Source organism: Myotis brandtii, unplaced genomic scaffold (assembly GCF_000412655.1).
Source record: "Myotis brandtii unplaced genomic scaffold, ASM41265v1 scaffold670, whole genome shotgun sequence".
NCBI classification, from domain to species: domain Eukaryota; kingdom Metazoa; phylum Chordata; class Mammalia; order Chiroptera; family Vespertilionidae; genus Myotis; species Myotis brandtii.
Window position 1 is genome coordinate 552,056 of NW_005370611.1, and position 24,064 is coordinate 576,119.

Below are 24,064 nucleotides of genomic sequence, written 5' to 3' on the forward strand. Positions count from 1 at the left end.
ACCTCTCCCTTCCCCTCTCTAAAAAAAACTAAAAAATATATTTAAAAAAAAAAAAAGGAAACATGCCTAAAACCAAGTTATCACCATTCCTGCAAACAGCTCCTTCTCCCAGCTCAAGTCCTATCATTCTCCTGAAGTTACCCAGGCTCAAACCTCAAGAGCAGCGGTTCTCAACCTGTGGGTCCCAACCCCTTTGGGGGTCGAACGACCCTTTCACAGGGGTCGCCTAAGACCATCGAAAAACACATATATAATTACATAGTATTTTTGTGATTAATCACTATGCTTTAATTATGTTCAATTTGTAACAATGAAATTGGGGGTTACCACAACATGAGGAACTGTATTAAAGGGTCGCAGCATTAAGAAGGTTGAGAACCACTGCTCAAGAGGCAGCTTCATCTCTGATGTTCTCTTCCCCAACTCCCTTTTTCAAACAACCATCAACTCTTACTGATTATTCCTTCAAAAAGTCTCTCATGTGAACGATTTCTTCCCATTACCCAGTTCAGACCCCTATTAGTTCACATCTGAATTATTATCACACTGCAGCCTGATTCATCTTTCTCTGGCTCACTTGGATCCCATCACTTCCTGCTACTTTCTGCCAAATGAAGGCAACATTCTGATATTGCTCTTAAAGCCCAAAATAATCTGGACTCAAATTATCTGTGATTCACAGAACATACCTTGAGATGTCTAGTCTCTCATCCCATGTCCTCCTTTTCCTTTCTGCTTACTGAAATTCTGTCAATTTTTTAAAGAACCAACCTAAATTCTACTTCTTCATAAACACTTCTCTGATTCTAGAGATCTTCCTCACTTTTCAGAGACTAATGATATGGAACTTGTCTATCAACTATCAAAATATATCATAAGGGCATATTAATTAAAAACAGTTTTGGTATTAACACAAGACAAATAGATCAACGTTAACTGGATAGAGTCCAAATATAAACCCTGCCTGTATGGGAATCCATCTATATATATAAGAGCCTAAGCGACTGATTGACCATTTGACCATTCGACCAGTAGCTGTGACACACACTGACAACCAAGGGGCAGATGCTCAACGCACAGACATGGAAACAAGGAACAGACTGATAAATCTCAGAGGGAAGCGGGGAGGATGGGAGGATGGGAAAGTCTTAAGATCTTATAAGCATACTAGAGGCCCAGTACACAGATTCGTGCACTAGTGGGGTCCCTTGGCCTGGCTTGTGAAAATCGGCTGAAACCGGGAGTCCAACATCCCCCAAGGGGTCCCGGATTGCGAGAGAAAGCAGGTCAGGCTGAGGAACCCCACCGGTGCATGAATCTGTGCACTGGGCCTCAAGTTTAATAATAATAATAATAAGGTGATATTTCAAATCAGTAGGAAAAGGGTGACCTATTCTATAAATGTTAGGACAACTGGCGATCTATTCATAGAGAAAAAAGGAAAGTTAAATCCCTAACTCATATTTAAAACTTTAAAAGTACTGGAAAAAATACAGAATATGTTTATGACCTATTATAGAATAGGGAAGAAATATAAATGCATAAAGGAAAAGACTGATTAAAATTTCCATACAATAAAAAACAGTAAACAAAATTAAAAGACAAGTTATAGGCTGGGAAAAAAGTTTGCCTCAGACATGGTATCCAAAGGATGCATATTCAGAATATATACAGAAGTCCTTTAGGTCAACATAAAAAAAGACAACAGAAATTTGCACAGAAGTATCAAAGGAGAAGAAATGCAAAGATCCAATGAAAATATGAAACAACATTCAACTATGCCAGTAATCAGGGAAAATAAAAATTGAAAAAAAACACTGAGACCATTTTTTATTAGATTAGTAAAAAATTTAAATGCTAATAATATTAAAAAGAGATATTGTGGGCGAAGGTGTAATTTGACATACTGATGGCATATAGGTTTGTTCTGCTGTACTAACAATTAATGTGTGTTTTTTTGTTTGTTTTTGGGTTTTTTGTGTGTGTGTGTTGTTGTTTTTTTATCAATTAATTGTAGGCGCCACTGCACTCGGACCAGCCAACAATTAATGTTTTAACTGCAACTATCTTATGACCCAATAATTTCATGTTCCTTGAAGAAACACAGGTGCACAAAAAGGCAATTGTGCTACAAAAAAAGCAATTTTACTACAATGACGTAATAGTAAAAAACTGGAAACAATGTAAATGTCCATCACTAAGGAAATGGTTATCCTACATACAATATTCAATACTATGAAACTTAAAGAAATGAATATAGAAGACAGCTAAGGAAAAATCTCTAAAACATATTGTTGCCTGAATCACTAAGACCAATACCAAATGATAATATTTATGTAAATAAAATATATTTCTAAGAATACACATTCATAGGAATAAAATTTTAAAAATGCGGAACAGGTATATACCAAATTGGTAGTAGTGATTATCTATTAAGCAGTGAATGGGCTTGGGAGGTGATTATAAGAAATTAAAACACTATCTATAATAATAAAAGTGTAATATGCTAATTAGACCAGACGACCATCTGGGACCACACTATGACACCCACTGGCGCCAAGCCAGCCAAAGCGGGTGTGATGCGACAGGTCGGGGGCCTGGCCATCACCCCATCACTGGGCCTCTACTGAGATAATAAATATTTATTATCATTTTAAGTCACTAAGCTTTGAGGCAATTTGCTACATAGCCAATTACACTTTATCTATAGATATATGTTTACCTTTTGTAAATACATATATTGCCTTTTAACAAATAATGTGTTTTTAAAACCTCTTGCCCAAACATAATTTACTCATTCAAATTATATTAAAGCATGATTTCATCAAGATTCTGACAAAGGTAAAAAATAATTATTAAGCAAAACACTTTTGTTTAAAAGAGCAAAAATAAAAAGGAAATATATTTCTGGCTAATTCTTCTAAGTCTTCCGTTAACCACCACTCCTTGTTTATGTTGTTTAACTACATTAGTTCATTGGCTTAAAAACAGATTTTAATGAAATACTTTTTAAAAGCTGAAGACAGACAGAGGCATAAATGATCCACTGAAAAGCAGTTAGCATAGTCACAAAGCCACTGATAAGTTCTTACCACCATAAAAGCGAAGCATGCAGCCGAGGTCGGGATTTGCTGCCTCCTCCTGTATGCGCACCGGGTCGTCATAGCCCAGCCTGGATAAGTAATCATAAACTATCTGAAGAGGTCGTTCGGTGGGTTCCAGTCTCCTGCTTGCACAATTCAAAAGAAAAATATTTAGTAACTAATAAAAATGCTTCATCTCATTTTTTAAATCTTTTATTATGTTTTAGATGTTCAGTTCTATATCAAGATTTCCTTTAATATCATATAATCTAAGTAAGCGATGCTGAAAGTTTTTGGTTCCATGATCCCTCTGTGGTCTTTGAGGACCCCAAAGAGCTTTTGTTTACATAGGGGTTGATATCTACTGAATTAAAAACTAAAATTAAGAATTTCCAAACTTTTGTTTATTCATTTCCTGATTTTTTGTTTATTCATTTTTAAGCAACAATAATAAACCAATGATGTTAACATAAATAATATTCTTTGAAAAATATCTTTTCCAAAATGAATCAACTTTGGAGAAAAGAATAGCACTGTTTCACATTTTTGTAAATTGCTAATTAAATAGAAAACAGCTAGATTCTCAGATCTGCTTCTAAAGTCAATCTGCTATGGTAACATGCTATTTACCCTCTAGAAAACTCTTCTGTACATGCATGAGAGACTGAAAGTAAAAAAAGAAAATCAATGTCTTATTATTATTATGAAATAGTTTTGACTGCACAGATCTCTTCAAAGAGTCTCAGGGACCCCTACAAGGTCCATTAAGAACCTCTGGTCCAAACTTAAAGGCGGCAAATTTATGAGATATAAAAGATTATACGTGGTCATATCTGATTTCACATAAGCTACACACACAATTAGAGCTGCAGACTTTGGATTGCCTACTATTTTCCAGGAACTTTGTATTTCCACTGGCTTCATAGTCACTTCTTCCAAAAAAATTAGGAATAAAATGGCCCAATAAGTCCCCAGAAATCATTATACTGCATGATCCTGACTAAAAGATAAAATAAAATCAGAATGTCGAGTAACCATTTGTGGCTCCTGGTGACACGGCATATTTTAAATCACATAGACTTAAAATACTTAAAAATATTTAAAAAACAAGATTATCAATATGTATTTCTATGGCCAGGGCTACAACAGTAATAAAAACAAGACAACTCTTTTACAATTCTTTTATAAGAAAACAAACAGTTAGAAATACAGTGGCTAAGAGTATAGGCTCCAAAAGTCAGTTCTGCCACTTAACTACATGCCCTTGGACAAGCTGTTTAACCTCATTGTCTTAAATTCTTTATCAGTCTAATGGAAATAACAACAGTACCTAACTCATGCAGTTGTTTTTAAATTTATTTACTTACAACAAGATATTACATAGTATGTAAAGTACAGTACTTAGAAAAATATCTTGTATGTAGTAGTGTTCAATAGCATATCAACAATTAATATTTAAAAAACCTTAGGACTAGAACCAAATTTTACTTAGAATAAAAACAGAATATTCCCCACCTGAAAGAAACAAAGAACAGGTATAGGAAAGTCTATGTATACTCAAACGGTTTTTGAAGAACCTTAGTCTTTATGTCTTAAAAGGATTCTGTTTAGAAAACTTAAGAATTGTATTAATTAGAAGCAACACAATACACCTCCCCAATCATGGCAAAAATATATGAAGGACAACTGTTTTGTGGTTAAAGAACTAGGAAATACTGTTGCCAGTAAGATTTAAGTAACAACATGAATGCTACAAAGCTGAAGGTAAAGAAATGCATCAAAATGATAACTGAGGAAGGAGCCCAGCCACAGTGGCTCAGTGGTTGAGCATTGACCTATGAACCAGAAGGTCACTGTTCCATTCCCTGTCAGGGCACATGCCCAGGTTGTGGGCTCAATTTCTAGCAGGGAGTGTGCAGGAGGCAGCCAAGCAATGATTCTCTCTCATCATTGATGTTTCTATCTCTCTCTCCCTCTCTTCCTCTCTGAAATCAATAAAAATATACTTTTTAGAAAATGATAATTGAGGAGTGGAAATCATACTGATATGCACAAAAAAATAAACTAAACTAAGCTAAAATAAATAAGATAAAATAAAACAATCACCTGGCCCCTCTGACTGCTAAGTTCAGACTTTTATTTTCTATAAACTCGGAACTACTACATGGAGAATGACCAAAGAACTAAAAGCCTACGAAGACCAATAAATGTTGAATTTAATCGAAACAAAAAATAATCTTTTCAAGATAAACACATCAGTTACAATTAATCTCTAGTCAGATAAAATAAAAATTCACCAAGGGCTATGACAGTAGTAGGCATTTTCGCCACACAGTGGTAGAATTCTTCTAAGAAAGATGCATTTTAAGAGGGACTTCTAATAAACTGTCTCCTGGAAAAGTCAATTAGCCATGTAATATGAAAACTGACTGAAGGATTAACTTGAAGACAAAGAGTCCAAGGGCGTAAAGAGCTATCTATATCTTCCAGTGTCAAAAGGAATTAGACTTACTCTGGATTGCTCCAAAGAATGGGACTAGGAAGAATGAGAAGTTGCTGCACAGGTAAACGGGTTAAAAATGAGGAAGAATATTGGAGCTGTCCATAATGAAACAGACTGCCTCTCAAAATAGCTCACAGAGCTAGGAAGCCATCTGTCACCAATATTTTAAAAGACTCCTTAAGAATCACATTGGGCCAGCTCATCTTTAGGGTCTTTTAGAACTCAAGCGTCTATTCCATTTCCAGGATATCTTCCTAATATAACCCTGCTATTATTTTTGGATACAGAGTTTAATGTATTTAAATATCAAAATTCCAAATAATGATCACATATTCAGGACCAAGAAATAATACTTTCAGGTTAAATCTCACTAGCTCAATTTTTCAACTTCTCTCTAGAAAAACCAAGGGAAATGGAAACATCCTAATTCTAATATTCAAATGATCAAATTTCCTTTCCTAAAAAGGTTCTGTAGATTGATGTATTATAGAACTATACACCTGAAACCTATAGTTTTATTAACCAATGTCACCCAATAAATTCAATAAAAAATAAAATTTAAAAAAAGGCTCTGTTGATTTTGAAACCTCTCTATATTATAATTTCCACCTAAAGAAAGTATTTTCTCTGGTGGGAGAAAAAAAAAAATCAAGAGGATCTCCACATCTGCTCTTACTAATTTAGCATAAATGAGTAAACAGGAAATATTTCAAGAACTGCTAAAACAAGTAAAATGAGGAACTAATTCCATTTACTTATTAAACTCATCTGTTTAAAAGAGTAGAGAGTAAGGGGGAGGGAAATGCTGTAATATGCTTACAGATCAATTTTGTGTTTCAAAGTTCCAAAAGTTTAACAAGCTGGTAATCAGCTATTGTTAAAACTCTCACATATCAAAGGAAAATTATACACGGTACTGTTAAACAGGTGTAGGAGAGAGTAATGTTGGCAATGAAAGGATAACAACACTCAGCATTTGAAATATTCTAACTTGCTTTAAAGCACGACAGTAAGACTACCGAAATAGTTTTAGTTTGCTTCTAAGGTTTCTAGGAGCTACCATGTCCTTGTGAATCTGAATATATATGCATATGCATATATGCATTTCTCAACCAATACAGTAATGCTATCAACACTGGTTTATAGTTCTTAGCTAATAGTAGCCAACAGTTATTTTAAATAGTATCCACAATTAAAAGAGGAATAAATTTCATTCCAACTAACATTTCACAAGAATTTTTAGTTAAGGCCCTAGCCCAGTGGTCGGCAAACTGTGGCCCCTTGAGTGTGGCTCTTCCACAAAATACCACGTGCGGATACGCACGTACAGTGCAATTGAAACTTTGTGGCCACACTCAAGGGGCCAAGAGCCGCATGTGGCTCTCGAGCCGCAGTTTGCCGACCACTGCCCTAGACGGTTTGGCTTAGTGATTGGAATGTTGGCCTGAGGTCTGAAGGGTCTCGGGTTTCATTCTGGTTAAGGGCACATACCTCGGTTGCAGGCTTGATCCCTGACCCCAACCAGGCCAAGTGTGGGAGGCAACCAATCAATGTGTCTCTCTAGCACAGTGATGGCGAACCTTTTGAGCTGGCGTGTCAGCATTTTGAAAAACCCTAACTTAACTCTGGTGCCGTGTCACATATAGAAATTTTTTGATATTCGCAACCATAGTAAAACAAAGACTTATATTTTTGATATTTATTTTATATATTTAAATGCCATTTAACAAAGAAAAATCAACCAAAAAAATGAGTTCGCGTGTGACCTATGACACGCATGTCATAGGTTCGCCATCACTGCTCTAGCATAAGTGTTTCTCTCTCTCTCTCTCCTACCCTTCCCCTCTCTCTAAGAAATCAATGGGAAAAATAACCTCAGGTGAGGGTTAACAAGAACAAAAAATTGTTATTAATAATAGTGAGAGGTGCCCTAACCGGTGTGGCTCAGCGGATAGAGCCGTCGGCCTGCGGACTCAAGGGTCCCAGGTTCGGTTCTGGTCAAGGGCATGTACCTTGGTTGCAGGCACATCCCCAGTGGGGAGTGTGCAGGAGGCAGCTGATCAATGTTTCTCTCTCATCGATGTTTCTAACTCTCTATCCCTCTCCCTTCCTCTCTGTAAAGATCAATAAAAATATATTAAAAAAATAATAATAAATAAAAAAATAAAAATATATTTAAAAAAAAATAATAGTGAGAGGCAAAAGTTCATATTATTGAAATCCAAGAAAGGGAATAATACATTATATCAATGACCCTAACAAAACAGTGCAGTGCTCTCGACATCAAATTCAGACTAAAACTCAATCCCTGGCCACCTATAAAGGTAAAATCTGCAAATGTTAAGATCAGCAATATAGATTAATAAGACAAACAGCAACAATAAGGATACTTCAATTTCTACTCCATGACTGACAATAGGCTAGAAGTGTTTTACATTTTACAAGGCTATGCCTATTTTGCAAAAAAGAAAAATGGGGCTCAGAGAGTCACATAATTACTACATAATGGTATCAAGGTTTCCACCTGTGCTGGTTTCATTACAAAACCTACCTTCTTTTAGGCAAACCACATTATTTTACATAGTTAAAATAATTTACACAGAAGAGAATGCAAAGCACTTCATATGTTAACTTATACCAAGGAACCTAAAAACTTTTAAATTACTGTGTTCCATTAAGTCTAATACACTATCATTTGAAAAATACGCTGTTTTTGTCCTGGCTTGTATAGTTCAGTGGGTTAGAGGATCGTCCCATATACCAAAAGGTTTTGAGTTTGATTTCCAGTCAGGGCACATACTTAGGTCACAGGTTCAATCCCCGGTTGGGGCATATAGGAAAGGCAACCAATTGATGTTCTCTCTTACATTGATGTTTTTATCTTTTTTTCTCTCTCCCTAAAATCAGTAAGTATATCCTCGGGTGAGGATTATATATATGCTATTTTTTATGCATCATTGTTGTACAATAAAGAATCTTAGTAGTGCTTGTCCCTGGTACCTGGGAGGGAGATTCTAAATCCTTGGAATTTCCTGAGTAATGGGAGCGTTTTATTCATGAGCCCCTTGCGTCACCCCTGAGTTTACACTAAGAGATATGATGACTCAGGACAGGGGCTGGTCACCAGAAAGAGGATTTGGTTGGAACTAGGAGCCAGCCTGTCTTGGGGGAGGAGTGAGGGCTGCAAGTTGAGTTCCAAGCACATGATCATTCAAGTCTACCCAATAAAAACTGTATCAAAGTTCCATGGAGCTTCCTGGTGAGTGAACGCATTAATGTCCTGGGGATGGTGACATGGGAGTTGGGAAGTAAGTTCTACCTTCAGGACCCTTATGTGTCTCTTCATTTGGCTGGATGGGTCCTGATTTGTATCCTTTCTACTAAAACCGTAATTATAAGTGTATGCTGTCTTGCGTTCTGAGTCGTTCTAGTGAATTACTGAACCTGAAGGGACCAAGGCAACCTCCTAACTTGTATCCAGTAAGTCAGAAATGTGGCCAGCATGTGGAGTAAGGGCAATCTTTTTGGGGACTATGCCCTTTAACTTGTGAAGTCTTTGAAAACTCTGGTGGTTAGTGTAAGAATTGTACTGTAGTAAACTAGATGGTACTGCAATAACCATTAATAAAATAAAAACGCTGCCAATTAAATTATGACCCACCAACAACTCTAAAACATAAGCTGATTTCATAAGTATTAAAATATAAAAACAAAAAGAATGTAAATAAAAACAAATTAATGTATAACACATTCTTTTGTTGTTGTTGTTAATCCTCACCCCAGGATATGTTTTCCATGGACATTTTAGAGAGTGGAAGGGGGCAACGGGATAAGAAAGAGAGAGAGGGTGGGGGGGAGAGAAACATCAATGTCAGGGAGACACATCCATTTGTTGCTTCCAACACATACCCTGACCAGGGCCAGGGATCGAACCTGCAACTGAGGTATGTGCTCTTGACTGGGAATCCGATACCCCGGCTGATGCTCTAACCACTGACCAATGCTGGTTAGAACTATAAGACATTCCTTGAAAGTTTTAAAACAGTATAGAAATTGAAGCACAAAACAAAAATAATCTTTTTCCTTCTTCAGTGATAATTCATTCAGAACATACTCTTGGTTGCCTCCTGCACGCACCCCGACCAGGGCCCGGGCTGGGAGGAGCCTGCAACCGAGGTACATGCCCTTGATCTGAATCGAATCCAGGACCCTTGGTCCGCAGTCCGATGCTCTCTCTGCTGAGCCAAACCAGCTAGGGCAGTACATATTCTTGATATAGTAGGCAGTTAGACATAAGCAGATTAAGAAGGATAGGTCAGGTACTGAAGGTCACCAGGAAGGAAAGCCCCAAATGCCTAGTAACTGGGAAAACAAGTATTGCTGATGGGACCTCTCCCCCAGGTGACCTTTCCTCCCTAGGAAATCGCTAGTCATGCAGTTTAAACCTCTGACCTTTCATATCACTGGTCATGCATTTGGGACTCTCCCTTAACCTTTCCTCCCCAGCACGTTGTTGCTTATCATTTGGTAGACTCCCTGAGAGGAGGAACAAGTGGCCGGAGAATAGTCTCATATGATTCCCATACAAGCCCTTACACCACCACTCCCTTAAGCCCTCAGGACAATGAGGCTCTGACCTGCAACAAACAATCCCAGAAACAAAGCCTTGGGACTGTTTGTGGTAGGCAGCTAGACAGACGTGAGCAGAGTAAGGAAGATGGGCCAGGTACAAAAAGCCCTGGGTGCCTAGCAACTGGGAAAACAAGCCCTAGCCGGTTTGGCTCAGTGGATAGAGCGTCAGCCTGCAGACTGAAGGGTCAGGGCACATGCCTGGGTTGCAGGCTTGATCCCCAGTGCGGGCGTGCAGGAGGCAGCCGATCAATGATTCTCTCATCATTGGTGTTTCTCTCTCTCTCCCTTCCTCTCTGAAATCAATAAAAATAAAAATTAAAAATAAAAAACTGGGAAACCAAGAACTGGCCCCCCAGGGTGACCTTTCCTTCCCTAGCATCTCCCTGGTCATGCAGTTAGGACCCTCCCCTGACCTTTTCTCCCCTGGCATGTTGCTAGTCATGCTGGTTAGCCCCCTTAGAGGGGGTTGGAGAATAGCCCTTAAGCATTAAGCCCCCAGGACTTACTAGGTTCTGACCCACATCAAATACATGTAAGCCTCAGTTGTGTTTTAGCTCCAGACCCAGAAAAGCACCAAAATCAAACAAGCAATGCCATGACTGACATCATGACCAACATATATATACCAGAGGCCCGTTGCACGAAGAGATTCATGCAATAGGCCTTCCCTTCCCCTGGCTTCCGGCACTGGTTTTCTTCCAGGACCCGGGACCCAGGCCTTCGCTCCGGACGGAGCCTTCAGTCTTCACTCCGCCACTTCGCCCCTACATATGCAAATTAACCACCATCTTTGTTGGGTTAATTTGCATACTCTCCTGATTGGCTGGTGAGCGTAGCGCGGGGGGATGGTTAATTTACATGTTTGTCTATTATTAGGTAAGACTAGAGGCCCAGTGCACAAAATTCATGCACTGGGGGGTGGGGGTGGGGTGGGGCAGTCCCTCAGCCTGGCCTGCGCCCTCTTGTAGTCTGGGAGCCCTTGGAGAATGTCCTACTGCCATGGAGGCGGGAGAGGCTCCCTCCACCTCTGCTTCACTCGCCAGCCGTGAGCCTGGCTTCTGGCTGAGTGGCGCTCCCCCTGTGGGAGTGCACTGACCACCAGGGGGCAGCTCCTGCATTGAGCGTCTTCCCCCTGGTGGTCAGTGTGCGTCATAGCAACTGATTGTTCTGCTGTCGAGCCAAAACCGGTTCTCCGACATCCCTCGAGGGGTCCTGGATTGTGAGAGGGCACAGGGCAGGCTGAGGGACCCCACCAGTGCACGATCGGGGCCAGGGAGGGATGGGAGGTTGGCCAGCCGGGGAGGGACTGCAGAAGGGCTCCTGGTGGTCAGTGCACGTCATAGCGACTGGTTGACTATCTGCCCCCTGGTGGTCAGTGCACGTCATAATGAGGGGTTGAGCAGCCTTAGCATATCATTAGCATATTATGCTTTGATTGGCTGAACGACTGACCAGACAACCGGACACTTAGCATATTAGGCTTTTATTATATAGGATACCAGAAGCCTGATACATGAAATTCGTGCATGGGTGCGGTCCCTCGGCCTTGCCGGCAATTGAAGCGCAAGCTTCTGGTGTGGAAGGGCAGGTCCCATCTGACCTCTGGGCCCTAAGCAGCACCTGGGCCCCTGCGCACCCCCCTCTGCCTGAGTCAAGGCACCCGAGTCCACACATGGGAATGTGGTAAGCATGGTCGGATGCCAAGGGCCGGGGCACAGCATGGACCTCTGGGCTGCCCAGCAGCACCACATGAAAGCCAGGCAGGCAGCGTGTTCTCTCCTGGCCAGCCGGGCTCGCAAACTGGCTCCCGAGCAAACCGATGGGGAGCCTGATTAGCTCCCCAGTAAGAGACCACGCGGTGCAGGGCGGGCTCCTCATAGGCGCCCACTACCTGAGCACGGGGCTTCCCCAGCACACGAGCCCTGATGTCCCGGAGGAGGGTAGCAGGGGGAGTGAGAGCAAGCTCGGGGACATCCTGCATTCTCACCACACCTCCATCCCCATCACCCCTGCCCCTGGGTAGCCGGTGAGAGGTCGCAGCACCCCGCCCGGGCACCACATCACTGACACCCGCCATGTTCTGTGCCACCCTCTGGTGGTCAGTGCATGTCATAGCGAGTGGTCAAAATCCTGGTCTCCCAGTCGAACTCCCGACGACCAACCGCCCAAGGGGACAATTTACATATTAGGCTTTTATTGTACAGGATAGTAAACAAAATTTTAGTGACTTGTAAGAGGTCACCCAGCAAGTCACTGACATAAAAGGAAATAGAACTCAGGATCCCAAATTCCTAGGGCATTGTTTTCTGATACACATATTATTGTTTCTTAGCTTATCTTAAAAGGTAGTCTATCAAATACAGAAATCTTAGTCATTTTGATGACTAAGAATTAAAGCAAATATATCATCATGAGCCAAAGGGCATTCCATTTTATCACATATGATCTTGTTACAACTTCCTAGACAGAAGGCAATGATTACACTAAGCTCCACTAGTGAGTCATTTATCACTGAGGCAGTTCAATAAAAAAGACTGACCAACTATTACCATGTAAAAAGCAATGGACTGCGAGACAAGACACTGTGTTCCAACACAGCACCAGCACCAGGAAGCTGCAGGAATGTGCTTACAGCCTGCCTCTCCGGGACTCTGTTTCACATCATAAAACGAAGGGACATGGTCTCAGTGATTACCCCTTGGGAAAATCACTGGCCTTCTGGGCAAGGCAAGTCTTTGTTGTGTAAGACAGTCCCACACATTGAGGACATGAAGGCTCTTTGGCCCTTGTCCCCCAAATGCTGGTAACTCTCCCCAGTAGTGTGACAACCAAAAAACCCTACCCCCATACATATTTCAAAATGTCAGAAAGGGTGGAGGGTGGAAGGGCTATTAGGTTAGGATAGACTTCCTTTCCCTAGAAAATGATGTCTCTCGGGCTCTCCAAGTGCTAAAATTCTATAAATTAGTAATCCTTCAATTTTACTCAGGTGACAAGTCCATGACTGAAAAAGAGTACCAAAAGAAGGAAGTCATGGTTGATTTGGAAAACACATGATGCAATTTTAGTCCCAGTAATCTCATTTCTAGGACCAAGCCCAGGAAAATCAACAATGTAAACATTTATGGGCAAAGGTTTAGTTATCACAACACTAGTTCTAAGAGCCGAATAATTTGAAACAACCCAAATAGGTAACATTTATTGAGCACTTATTTGATGCCAGACATCATTCTAAGTACTTTACTTCCTTGCTCCTGTACGTGTAGCACATCACTAAAGAGCCTAATACAAAATTTCTGGCCCCACCCCAGACCTACTGAATCAGAATCTGTATTTTAGCAAGCTCCCCAGGTGACACTGGAGTTTAAGAAACACTACTTGATAACTATTAATTCATTTAATCTTCATAACATGTGTAATTTATCCTTAAGACAACTCTATAATGTAAATAATATCATTCTTCCTTTTACAGATTAGTAAACTAAGGCAGAGCATTATGTAACTTGTATAGTAAATGTCAGAGCCAGGATCTAAACCCACGCACTCTCATTCCAAAATCCAAGCTCAACCATTATTGCATATTATTTCTCAATTTTAAAACAGTATCTCCATAAAATGGAATATTCTGTAGCAATTAAAACTGCTTGGCCAGAAACTGCATTTGGTTAGAGCACTGTTCCAAAATGCCAAGGTTGTGGGTTCTATCCCCAGTCAAGGCACATACAAGAATCAACCAATGAAAGCATAAATAAGTAAAACAAAAAAAATCAATGTTTCTCTCTGTCTCTCCCTCCCTCCTCTCTAAAATCAATAAATAAATTTTAAAATTTTAAAAACAACAAAAAACTGGTATCTAAGGAATTTTTAATGACACAAGAAAATTAATTGAAGCAGTAAATAAAATTGAATATATGGTATGGCCCTAAATATGTAATTTTTTTTAAAAAAATTTAATTGATTTCAAAGAGGAAGGGGAAGAAAGAAACATCAATGATGAGAGAGAATCATTGATTGGCTGCCTCCTGCACACTCCCCACAACCTGGAATCTAACCGTGACCTCCTGGTTTATAGGTTGATGCCAACCACTGAACTACACCAGCCAGGCTCAAATACAGTATGTAATTTTTAAGTTATACACGCCCTCACTTTCAAAAAAATCTGGGGAAAAAAATGTTACCATGGGTAGGCAATATATGGGATCTGGTGTCAGAATGCCAGAGTTCAAATTCCAGCTCTACCACTTATATATAGCCCAGTGATCTTAGGTGACCTTTCTAAACCTCATTTACCTCATCTATAAAATGTGAATTATATATATATATATTTTATTGATTTTTTACAGAGAGGAAGGGAGAGGGATAGTTAGAAACATCGATGAGAGAGAAACATCGATCAGCTGCCTCCTGCACACCCCCTACTGGGGATGTGCCCACAACCAAGGTACATGCCCTTGACCGGAATCGAACCTGGGACTCTCCAGTCCGCAGGCTGACGCTCTATCCACTGAGCCAAACCGGTTAGGGCAAAATGTGAATTATATTTACCTCACGAGATTGTTGTGAGGATTAAATGACATTATCTACAATCATTAACCATTAAAAATTATTTCTCTTTACACTTTTTCATTTTTTCTAAAATTTCTATAATGAATACCTATTACACTTCAGTAAGCAGCAAAAAGTGGTCCATTATGAAGAAAGTACCTTTTCCTCTAATTAGATAATGTATGACTGAACTCAAGCAATTAACCGTTGAATAAGGCAGTTAAAAATGATCTTTAAATAAGTATGATTAAATAGTGAAACTGAGTAAGGGACACCATGCCAGTTTCTCCCCGGGAGGGCCTCTACTCAGAACAAAGTCCACCATCAATCTTGAATGATTTAGGCCATTCCAACTGCCTGCAGTACCTCCCTGACCTTGAACAGGTTGCCAGACCTCTCACAAAGCCTCAATTTTCCTCATTTGAAAGGACTGATGCATTACCTCCCTTGGAGTTGTGAGGATTTAATGAAAAAATGTGTAAAGTAAACACACTGATAGCAAAAGAAAGCACTTAATGTCAGCTAAAATCTATCATCATCATCATCATCATCATCATCATCATCATTCTTTGGCTGAATGAGACATCTTGAGCTCCTACTTCAGCAATGAAAATACATTCATTTTTTTCAAACCACAGTTCAATAGTGTTTTCATTATTTTCCAATCAATTATATCTTCAATAATTATAAAATTATCAAGGCCACAAGGCTAAAAAGAGGCAAACTCTCCACTGTAAGTAGTTTAGATTCACAAAAGTAAATTACATCACATTTGGATTCTTCTTTTTCCTACTTTTTTCTTTTCTTTATTGATTAAGGTATTACATATGTGTCCTTATCCCTCATTGTCCCCCCATCCCCACCCCGGCTCATGCCCTCACCCCCCTGGTGTCTGTATCCATTGGTTAGGCTTATATGCATGCATACAAGTCCTTTGGTTGATCTCTCCCCCTTACCCTCACCCTCTCCTGCCTTCCCTCTGAGGTTTATAATGAACAACATAAACTGATGAACAAAAACAGATCCAGGGACAGAGAAGCATCCATAAGACCATCACATTTGAATTCTTAATTAACTAGTAAGCCAATTCAAGTGGGGTTTCCTCTACATTGTTAATATCTTTGTATGCATACACACTAGTATACAAATGAGTAAGTCTTATGTTTAAATATATCAACTCCATCAACCACTACCAGCAATATGTAGGTCAAGGCTTTCCACCTGATAAAATTAGATCAGAATCAGTATTAAGATTTAGAAGAGCCTAAGGATCACCCTGTCTGATCCTTTCATTTTACGAATGGATTTAGGAAATGTAGTTAACTGGTGAACAAGGAAAACATTCAAATGCTAATCTTTTTCAGGAATTAGTCCAAATCCTAAAAGGAACACATACTAAACCTCAGTTTAGATTTTTTAAAATGACATCAATTTTTAGCTCAATTAAAGGTGTTACTATCATTACCACATTTAAGGTGTAAGTGGAAGCTTCCTTTCTCACTTTCAAGCTGAATCCACAGTTTTTAATTATTTTAAGATATTTATTTATTACAGAGAAGGGGGAGGAGAAAATCATGGGTCAGGCTGACAGGCCAGTAAGCTAGGACAAGTGGAACAGGGAAACTGAGACGGAGAGCTGAACAAACTGGCAGAGCAATTTACAGCAGATACAAATGGTCACCTCCCTAGAAATAACCTCTAGGACTCAGCTGTATCTCAACTCCAGACCCAGAAAAGCAGCAAAACCAGATGGATGACTCTAGGACCAGCTGCAATGATAATGATCCCCTGCCCTGACACTGACCAATCATGGAGACCCCACCCTGAAGGAGCACTCCTAGAAAACTGATGCATGCTCTGCTGAAACCCTCCCCTCCTGAGACCTCCCCTAAGACTCCCACCTGCACAAGAGGTAAAGACAGAGGACCCAGTGCGCTCTCTCCCTCTGGGGAGCAGCACCTAACAACCCCTTTCCCTTCTCCTTCCCAACAGGCATGTACCTCCTAAACTCCAAAGGACCCAACAAGCCTTGCAATCAGGGGAGCGGTGGGCAGTGGCAGCTCCTTGCAGGCTAGTCCCCTGAACCTGTCCCCAAGGCCCTCTTTTCTCTGACTTCCCAGAGAGCTAAGGCAGCACAGCCTAGGCGCTCCTGTTGCTTCTGCTGTGCTAAGCCCTTTACTATCCCCAGGTCTAGTAAATGTTCCCTCACAGTTACCTGGGATTGTATTGTGAAATTTTTCCTGCATGAAGTCAAGAAGCCACACACTACCCACTGACCCTAGGCAGACCCACCAAGGGCCAGTTCCCCTTTCCGGTAACAAGATACAAAGAGCCATTTGACATCTAATTCAAAGAATATTAATTTGTTAAATAAATAAATAAATAAATAAAATCAAAGATTGCATATGCACAGTATAAGACTATTATGAGGGGAAAAAAAGACTATTATGAGAATACTTTTCTTCTTCATATAAAGATTTTTAAAGAAAACATAAATGGCCAGGCTGGTGTAGTTCAGTGGTTGAGCATCAATCTATGAACCAGGAGGTTACGGTTCAATTGCTGGTCAGGGCACATGCCCAGGTTGTAGGCTAGATCCCCAGTGTAGGTCGTGCAGCAGGCAGCCAACCAATGATTCTCTCTCATTATTGATGTTTCTATCGCTCTCTCCCTCTCCCTTCCTCTCTGAAATCAATAAAAATGTATTTTTTAAAAAAACAACATAAATGGCCTAAAAACCTATGAAAATATGCTCAACTTCACTCATTAAAATAAAAATTAAAGCAACAGAATAACAAAATTCCCAAAAAATTTGCAAGAATTTAAGTCATTAGGGTTGAAAGAAGATTTTTCCTTGGAATGTTGACTTTATGATTCTCTAATTTAAAAACTGCTGACAATCATTTCTATTCACAGCAAGGATGTGTTCATACATGACTATGTGTCTACATTTATATAAAAATAAGAGGGAGATAGATATATTTTTACGTTATTCATCAACGTATAACTTCTATAAGGAGGAATTTGACTATCCATATCAAAATTATAAGTGCACATATCCTTTGATCAGCAATTCAACTTCCAGGAATTTATCCTACAGCTGACTCCCACATAGGAGAAATATTATAGGTACAAGGATATTCACTGCAGCTCTGATTATAGAAGTAAAAAAAATAGTAACAATCTGAATGCCCATTAATAGGAGATTGGCTATAAGTATGGTAAACTCATAAAATGGTAGACTCATAAAATTATGGTAGACCATGCAGCCATTAAATAAATGAAAACTATATAAATACTAATATGGAAAGATCTCTAAATAATATTAAATCAACATGTTATGTAAAGCACCATTAGTTTTAAAATGTATATGTAAACAGCAACATACTCATGCATGAACATATATACTATTCACTCTATTTCCTTTTATGTATTTCAATTTCATTCTATTTACATGTATTTTTTTTTTACATTTTTATTTATTGATTTGAGAGAGAAACCGATTTTGTTTCACTTACTTATGCATCCATTGGTTGATTCTTGTTGTATGTGCCCTGATCAGGGATCAAATCCGCAACCTTGGCTTGTTGGGATGACACTCTAACCAACTGAGATACTGGGCCAGGGCTAAAAAAAACTCTTAAAATATTTATTTTAAATTTAGATGTCTGACTTATTGTTTAATCCAAATGAGGTAACTTCAAATTTTCCTTCACTGACAGTTTTTAAATTTAAGAATGATAACATCAGCATTCCAAGGAAAAACCTCTTTCAAGCCTAGTGACAGCATAATCAACATCAGTTCCAGCACAATTAAAGCCCTAAAGCGCACTTCCAAGCAGAAACGTGGACTGCTTACACTGCAGTAGAAGCAGTGGTAAGACTCAGACCTTACCTGACCAGGTCTCCATGCAGCTGTAAATAAAGACTTTCCCTTCCCTCTCCAGCACATATTTCTGATGCTGGAGTCTCTACTGTGCAAAGGACAAGATGTAAGTCGGAGGATGAGGAGGAGGCGGAGGAGGAGGAGGCAGAGGAGGTGGCGGTTGTAGTGGCAGTGGTCGTGTCTGCTCCATAAAGGTAAACACAGCCTCTCTTCACATCTTCTCTCAGCCAGTCTCTTTCTCGAGAACCAAACCTACTTCTCCTATTCAAACAATTTCTGCTCCCATTGCGTTTCATATTTCTCTAAAAATAAGAAAAAAAATCATGAGAAAAAACATCAGCTAAAATGAGTTAGACATGTTCAGTTCTCACCCCACTTTCCACTCTATAGTCACCAATACTCTACTCCAGTGGTCAGCAAACTCTTTAGTCAACAGAGCCAAATATCAACAGTACGACGATTGAAATTTCTTTTGAGAGCCAAATTTTTTAAACTTAAACTATATAGGTAGGTACATTGTTATTAACTTAATTAGGGTACTCCTAAGCTGGCCTTTGCTAAAAACGTCCTCAATCTGATTGAGGTACCTGCGCCGAGTCTCCCGTTGCCCAACCAACCGACACCTCCCACTTCTTCTAACGCCACTTCTTCAAAATAGACTCACCCAGGCCGAAAACCCACTTCTGCGCATGGGCCATGAAGTTTCAATCGCACGGTATGTGCGCACCCACACGTGGTATTTTGTGGAAGAGCCACACTCAAGGGGCCAAAGAGCCGCATGTGGCTCGCAAGCCACGGTTTGCCGATCACTGCTCTACTCAATCAAGTATTATCTCCTCTCACCTCACACAGCCTTCAGCATCTGCCATGCTCATTCTTAACCTGGCAAACTTAGTTTTCTTTTTTTAATATTTATTTAAAGCTATTGTCATTTTATTTTTTTTATTTGATTTTTATACAGAGGAAGGGAGAAAGGAAGGGAGGGGGAAACACCGGTTGCCTCCTGCACTCGCCCGTACCAGAAATTGAACCCACAACCTGGGTATGTGTCCTGACTGGGAATTGAACCTGCCACCATTTGGTGTATGGGATGACATTCCAACCAAGGAACCACACTGGCCAGGGCCAAGCTTAGCTTTCTTTATTGTTATAGCTGTTCATGTCTGTCCATCAACTTTTCTAACGCTTCTTTTTCTTATGTTTCCAGAAAAATGTCAAGAATAATAAAACATCTGAGTACCTACTACCCAACTTTCACAAATTTTTAATATTTTGTCTTATTTAGTTCCAGGCATTATTCTAAAGAATCTATAATAATAAAAATGTAATATGCTAATTAGACCAGACGTCCTTCCGGACGAAGCCAGGGCTGCAGCCCCAGGATCAAGGCAGCCATGGCTGTAAGGGAGGGATGGAGGCAGCCGCCGCAGCTGGGAAGGCCTACTCTAGCACGAATTTTGTGCATCGGGCCTCTAGCATATATTCTATATAATAAAAGCCTAATACTAGTATGCAAATTGACCAAAGGGCGGAATGACCAGTTGCTATGTTGCACACTGACCACCAGGAGGCCAACACTCAATGCAGGAGCTGCCCCCTGGTGGTCAGTGCACTCCCACAGGGGGACAACCACTCAGCCAGAAGCCAGACTCACAGCTGGCGAGCACAGCGGCAGTGGCAGGAACCTCTCCCGCCTCCACGGCAGTGGCAGTGCTAAGGAGCAGTGAGCCAAGGGGTAAGGAGCAGCAAGCAGATGGGCAGTAAGGAGTGACGCAGGCCAGGCTGAGGGGCCCCCCCCCCCGTGCACGAATTTTGTGCACTGGGCCTCTACTCTAGAGAGTGTGTGTGAGTGCGTGTGTGTGTGTGTGTGTGTGTGTGTGTGTGTGTATACTAAAAACCTATGGACAAGATGTGTGTGTATACTAAAAACCTATGGACACACAATATATATATTCTTATGTATACAGCTGAAGCCACCTGGTACCCTATTCCAGTGATGGCGAACCTTTTGAGCTCAGCATGTCAGCATTTTGAAAAACCCTAACTTAACTCTGGTGCCGTGTCACATATAGAAATTTTTTGATATCTGCAACCATAGTAAAACAAAGACTTACATTTTTGATATTTATTTTATATATTTAAATGCCATTTAACAAAGAAAAATCAACCAAAAAAATGAGTTTGCGTGTCACCTCTGACACGCGTGTCATAGGTTCGCCATCACTGCCCTATCCCAATCCCATGCTCCTCTCTCTCTCCCAGAAACATTCTAGTCTGTATTTGGTATTTATCATTGCGTTCATTTTCACAGATGTTTGCCATATATGTATATCCTATAAATGATATATAGTTCATTTTACATAATTTAAAACTTTAAATCCTAGCTTACTTATGTTTTGCCCTGAAATATTTTTATTAGGTTCAATGTTGGTTTACATATATCCATGCTAATACACCCAGCTCATTCATTTGAGTAATATACCATTTTTTAATACACTGCAATTTATCCATTCTCTTGCTGATGGCATTTAGTTTGTTTCTAATTTTTCACTGTTGGAAACAAATGCTGTAATAAACATTTTTGCAAACTGCAAGTTTCTCTAGGGTCCTAACCCTCTGTCTTATATCCCAAATAATCAAGTACAGAATCAACAAAATACTTCACAAGTATTCTTTCCTTTCTCATGTTACAAAAAAACTACTGTTGCGTTAATTCAGGCATGTGAAATTCATACACATTGTGGAGCTACTGTTATCTCAAGGCAAAAACAATTGCTACAGCAATATAATAGGATTCTAAAGATCAACATTTACCTGCTCTATTTTTATGATGGCCCTTTCTATTCCCTTTAAAAGAAATTTCCACTAACTACACTGACATACCTCTCCAGTGTCATGCCTTTCACTCTGCTTCAGGAATATCCGACAACCTGTAACTCCCCAAACACACCAACTAATCCACAATTCTATGACTTGTCTGAAATGTTTGCTTCATCTTGTCCACCTGACTAGCCATTCATTAAAATTCTATGCAAATGTCACCCTCTCTACATTCTTTTGAAACCTTCCATGTCTCCCATCTCCATTCTTCTTCTCCCAGGTAGCATTTCCTAGTAGAAGGAAATACTGACTACTCTCCACTCAGCAGAACTTCTCCTGGAACATACTTCCATTTCTATGCAGATTACAATGGGTTTTAGTATTTATTTGATATTTCTTCTTTTCTTTTACACTGACAATCTATTATTAGTGCCTTAACACCTGAGTGGCACAGAAATGCATGCAAAACTCAGCTGACATCACAGAAATGTATTCCCAGTTTGCACATTAGCCCAATCAGCTCTGGCAAGAAGTTAAACAAACATGGAAGGAAACATCTCCATTTTTACAGAGAAACTTATAATCTTTTCTTTGTATCAGCCAAAAAGTAAATAAAATACTTTTACTATTATTCCTCACTGGAAAACAGCAATACCTATAAATAAAGCAAAATTTATTTTATTTTAGAGAGAGGAAGGGAGAGGAGAGAGAGGTGAGAGAAACATCAATAGGTTGCCTCCACCTCCCGTAAGCACATGGACTGGGGATGGAACCCGCAACCTAGGTATGTGCCCTGACTGGGATCGAATGCACCACCTTTTGGCATACAGGAAGATACTCCAACCAACTGAGCCACACTGGCCAGGACAAAACAAATATTATTTTTGTGATTACTGAGATTAATATTTTAGGATAACTGTAGCACCTAAAATTCAATTTCTAAAGACGGTGGATAAAGAGGAATGAAAAGTTAGAAGGTATTCCCATGTGGGAAGAAAATAAAACGAGAGTGAGAATGGCTTCATTGTTTAAGTTTAGGAAAACACAGGTAAATCGGTTATTTTGCATAACTTAGAGATTTGAGTATAGCTATTCAAAACCATAGAGATTATTACTGATTCTAACTTTAGATAAGTAGGATAAACCTCTGCAACAAGTGGAAACTAGATCTCTCTTCTCATCAAGAGCATTTTCTTAAAGCTGAATATCTCAGAATTAATATCTCAAGTATTTATTTTATAGACACAGGGGCCATCATATTTGAACCACTAAATAATGTTAACCACTGAATAATTCAAAGGTTAATTTGAAATATTCTTTATGTTTTAATCTTTGGGAAAGATCAACTGGTCCATCTGAAAACAGTATTCTATATGGTACATTTATACAAAGAAGTTCTGCACTCAGTGGAGAGAAATTTTGCTCATTGCTATTAAGAGAGAGCAAGTAGACACTATTCCACACAAGCAACAAAAAGCTTATTTAAAAAAAAATTTTTAAGCCCAATGATAGCCCACCAACCTTCTGTCTTAGGAAAGTCAAGAAAGACCCCAGAAAGTATTATATTAGTTCACCCATGATTTTTCTTCTGTGAGGATTTTTAATGTGTATATATATTTCCTTTAAGACTATAAATTCCTTAAGGAACTTTACATTTTTTAAGAGGATTTTTTTAAAATTGATTTCAGAGAGGAAGGGAGAGATAGAAACATCAATGATAAGAGAAAATCACTGATCGGCTGCCACCTGCCCACCCCATACTAGGGATGGAGCCCACAACCCAGGCATGTGCCCTTAACTGGAACCGAACCTGGGACTCTTCAGTCCGCAGGCAGATGCTCTATCCACTGAGCCAAACTGGCTAGGGCTTTAAGAGGATATTTTAAATTAATTCCTTATTTTATTATTATTACTGGAGGCCCGGTGCACAAAAATGTGTGCACTCGGCGGGGTCCCTCAGCCCGGCCTGTGCTCTCTCGCAGTCTGGGACCCCTTGGGGGATGACCACCTGCTGGCTTAGGCCCCCTCCCCAGGGGATCGGGCCTAAGCTGGCAGTCAGACATCCCTCTGGCAGACCAGGAGCCCTCAGGGAATGTCCACTTGCCAGCAGGGAGCAGGCCTAAGGTGCAGTCGGACATCCTTAGCGCTGCTGAGGAGGCGGGAGAGGCTCCCACCACCACCACCAATGTACTGGCAGCCATCAGCCTGGCTTGTGGCTGAGCAGAGCTCCCCCTGTGGGAGCGTACTGACCACCAGGGGACAGCTCCTGCATTGAGCGCCTGCCCCCTGGTGGTCAGTGTGTGTCAGAGTGACCAGTCATTCCCAGTCGTTCTGCTGTTAGGGTCAATTTGCATATTACCCTTTTATTATATAGGATAGAGGCCTGGTGCATGGGTGGGGGCCAGCTGGTTTGCCCTGAAGGGTGTCCTGGATCAGGGTGGGGGTCCCCACTGGGGTGCCTGGCCAGCCTGGGTGAGGGGCTGATGGCTGTTTGCAGGCTGGCCACAGCCCCTTCAGGGTGAGGGTCCCCACTGGGGTGCCTGGCCGGCCTGGGTGAGGGGCTGAGGGCCGTTTTCAGGCTGGCCACACCCCCTT

At 40.3% G+C, this 24,064-nt stretch overlaps 1 protein-coding gene across 2 annotated transcripts in view; it reads right to left on the bottom strand.

Annotated features, from left to right (window-relative positions):
* The window catches only part of PHLPP2 (PH domain and leucine rich repeat protein phosphatase 2), a 74,027-nt gene that overhangs the window by 47,224 nt on the left and 2,739 nt on the right, over positions 1 to 24,064 (bottom strand). For both annotated transcript variants that reach the window (XM_014529155.1, XM_005881163.2), the window contains exons 2-3: positions 18,659 to 18,951; positions 3,093 to 3,226 (exon numbers count right to left, since the gene is read on the bottom strand). In XM_014529155.1, the coding sequence (XP_014384641.1) occupies positions 3,093 to 3,226; positions 18,659 to 18,945 (421 nt within the window). In that variant the 5' untranslated portion in view covers positions 18,946 to 18,951. The remainder of the gene's footprint in view (positions 1 to 3,092; positions 3,227 to 18,658; positions 18,952 to 24,064) is intronic.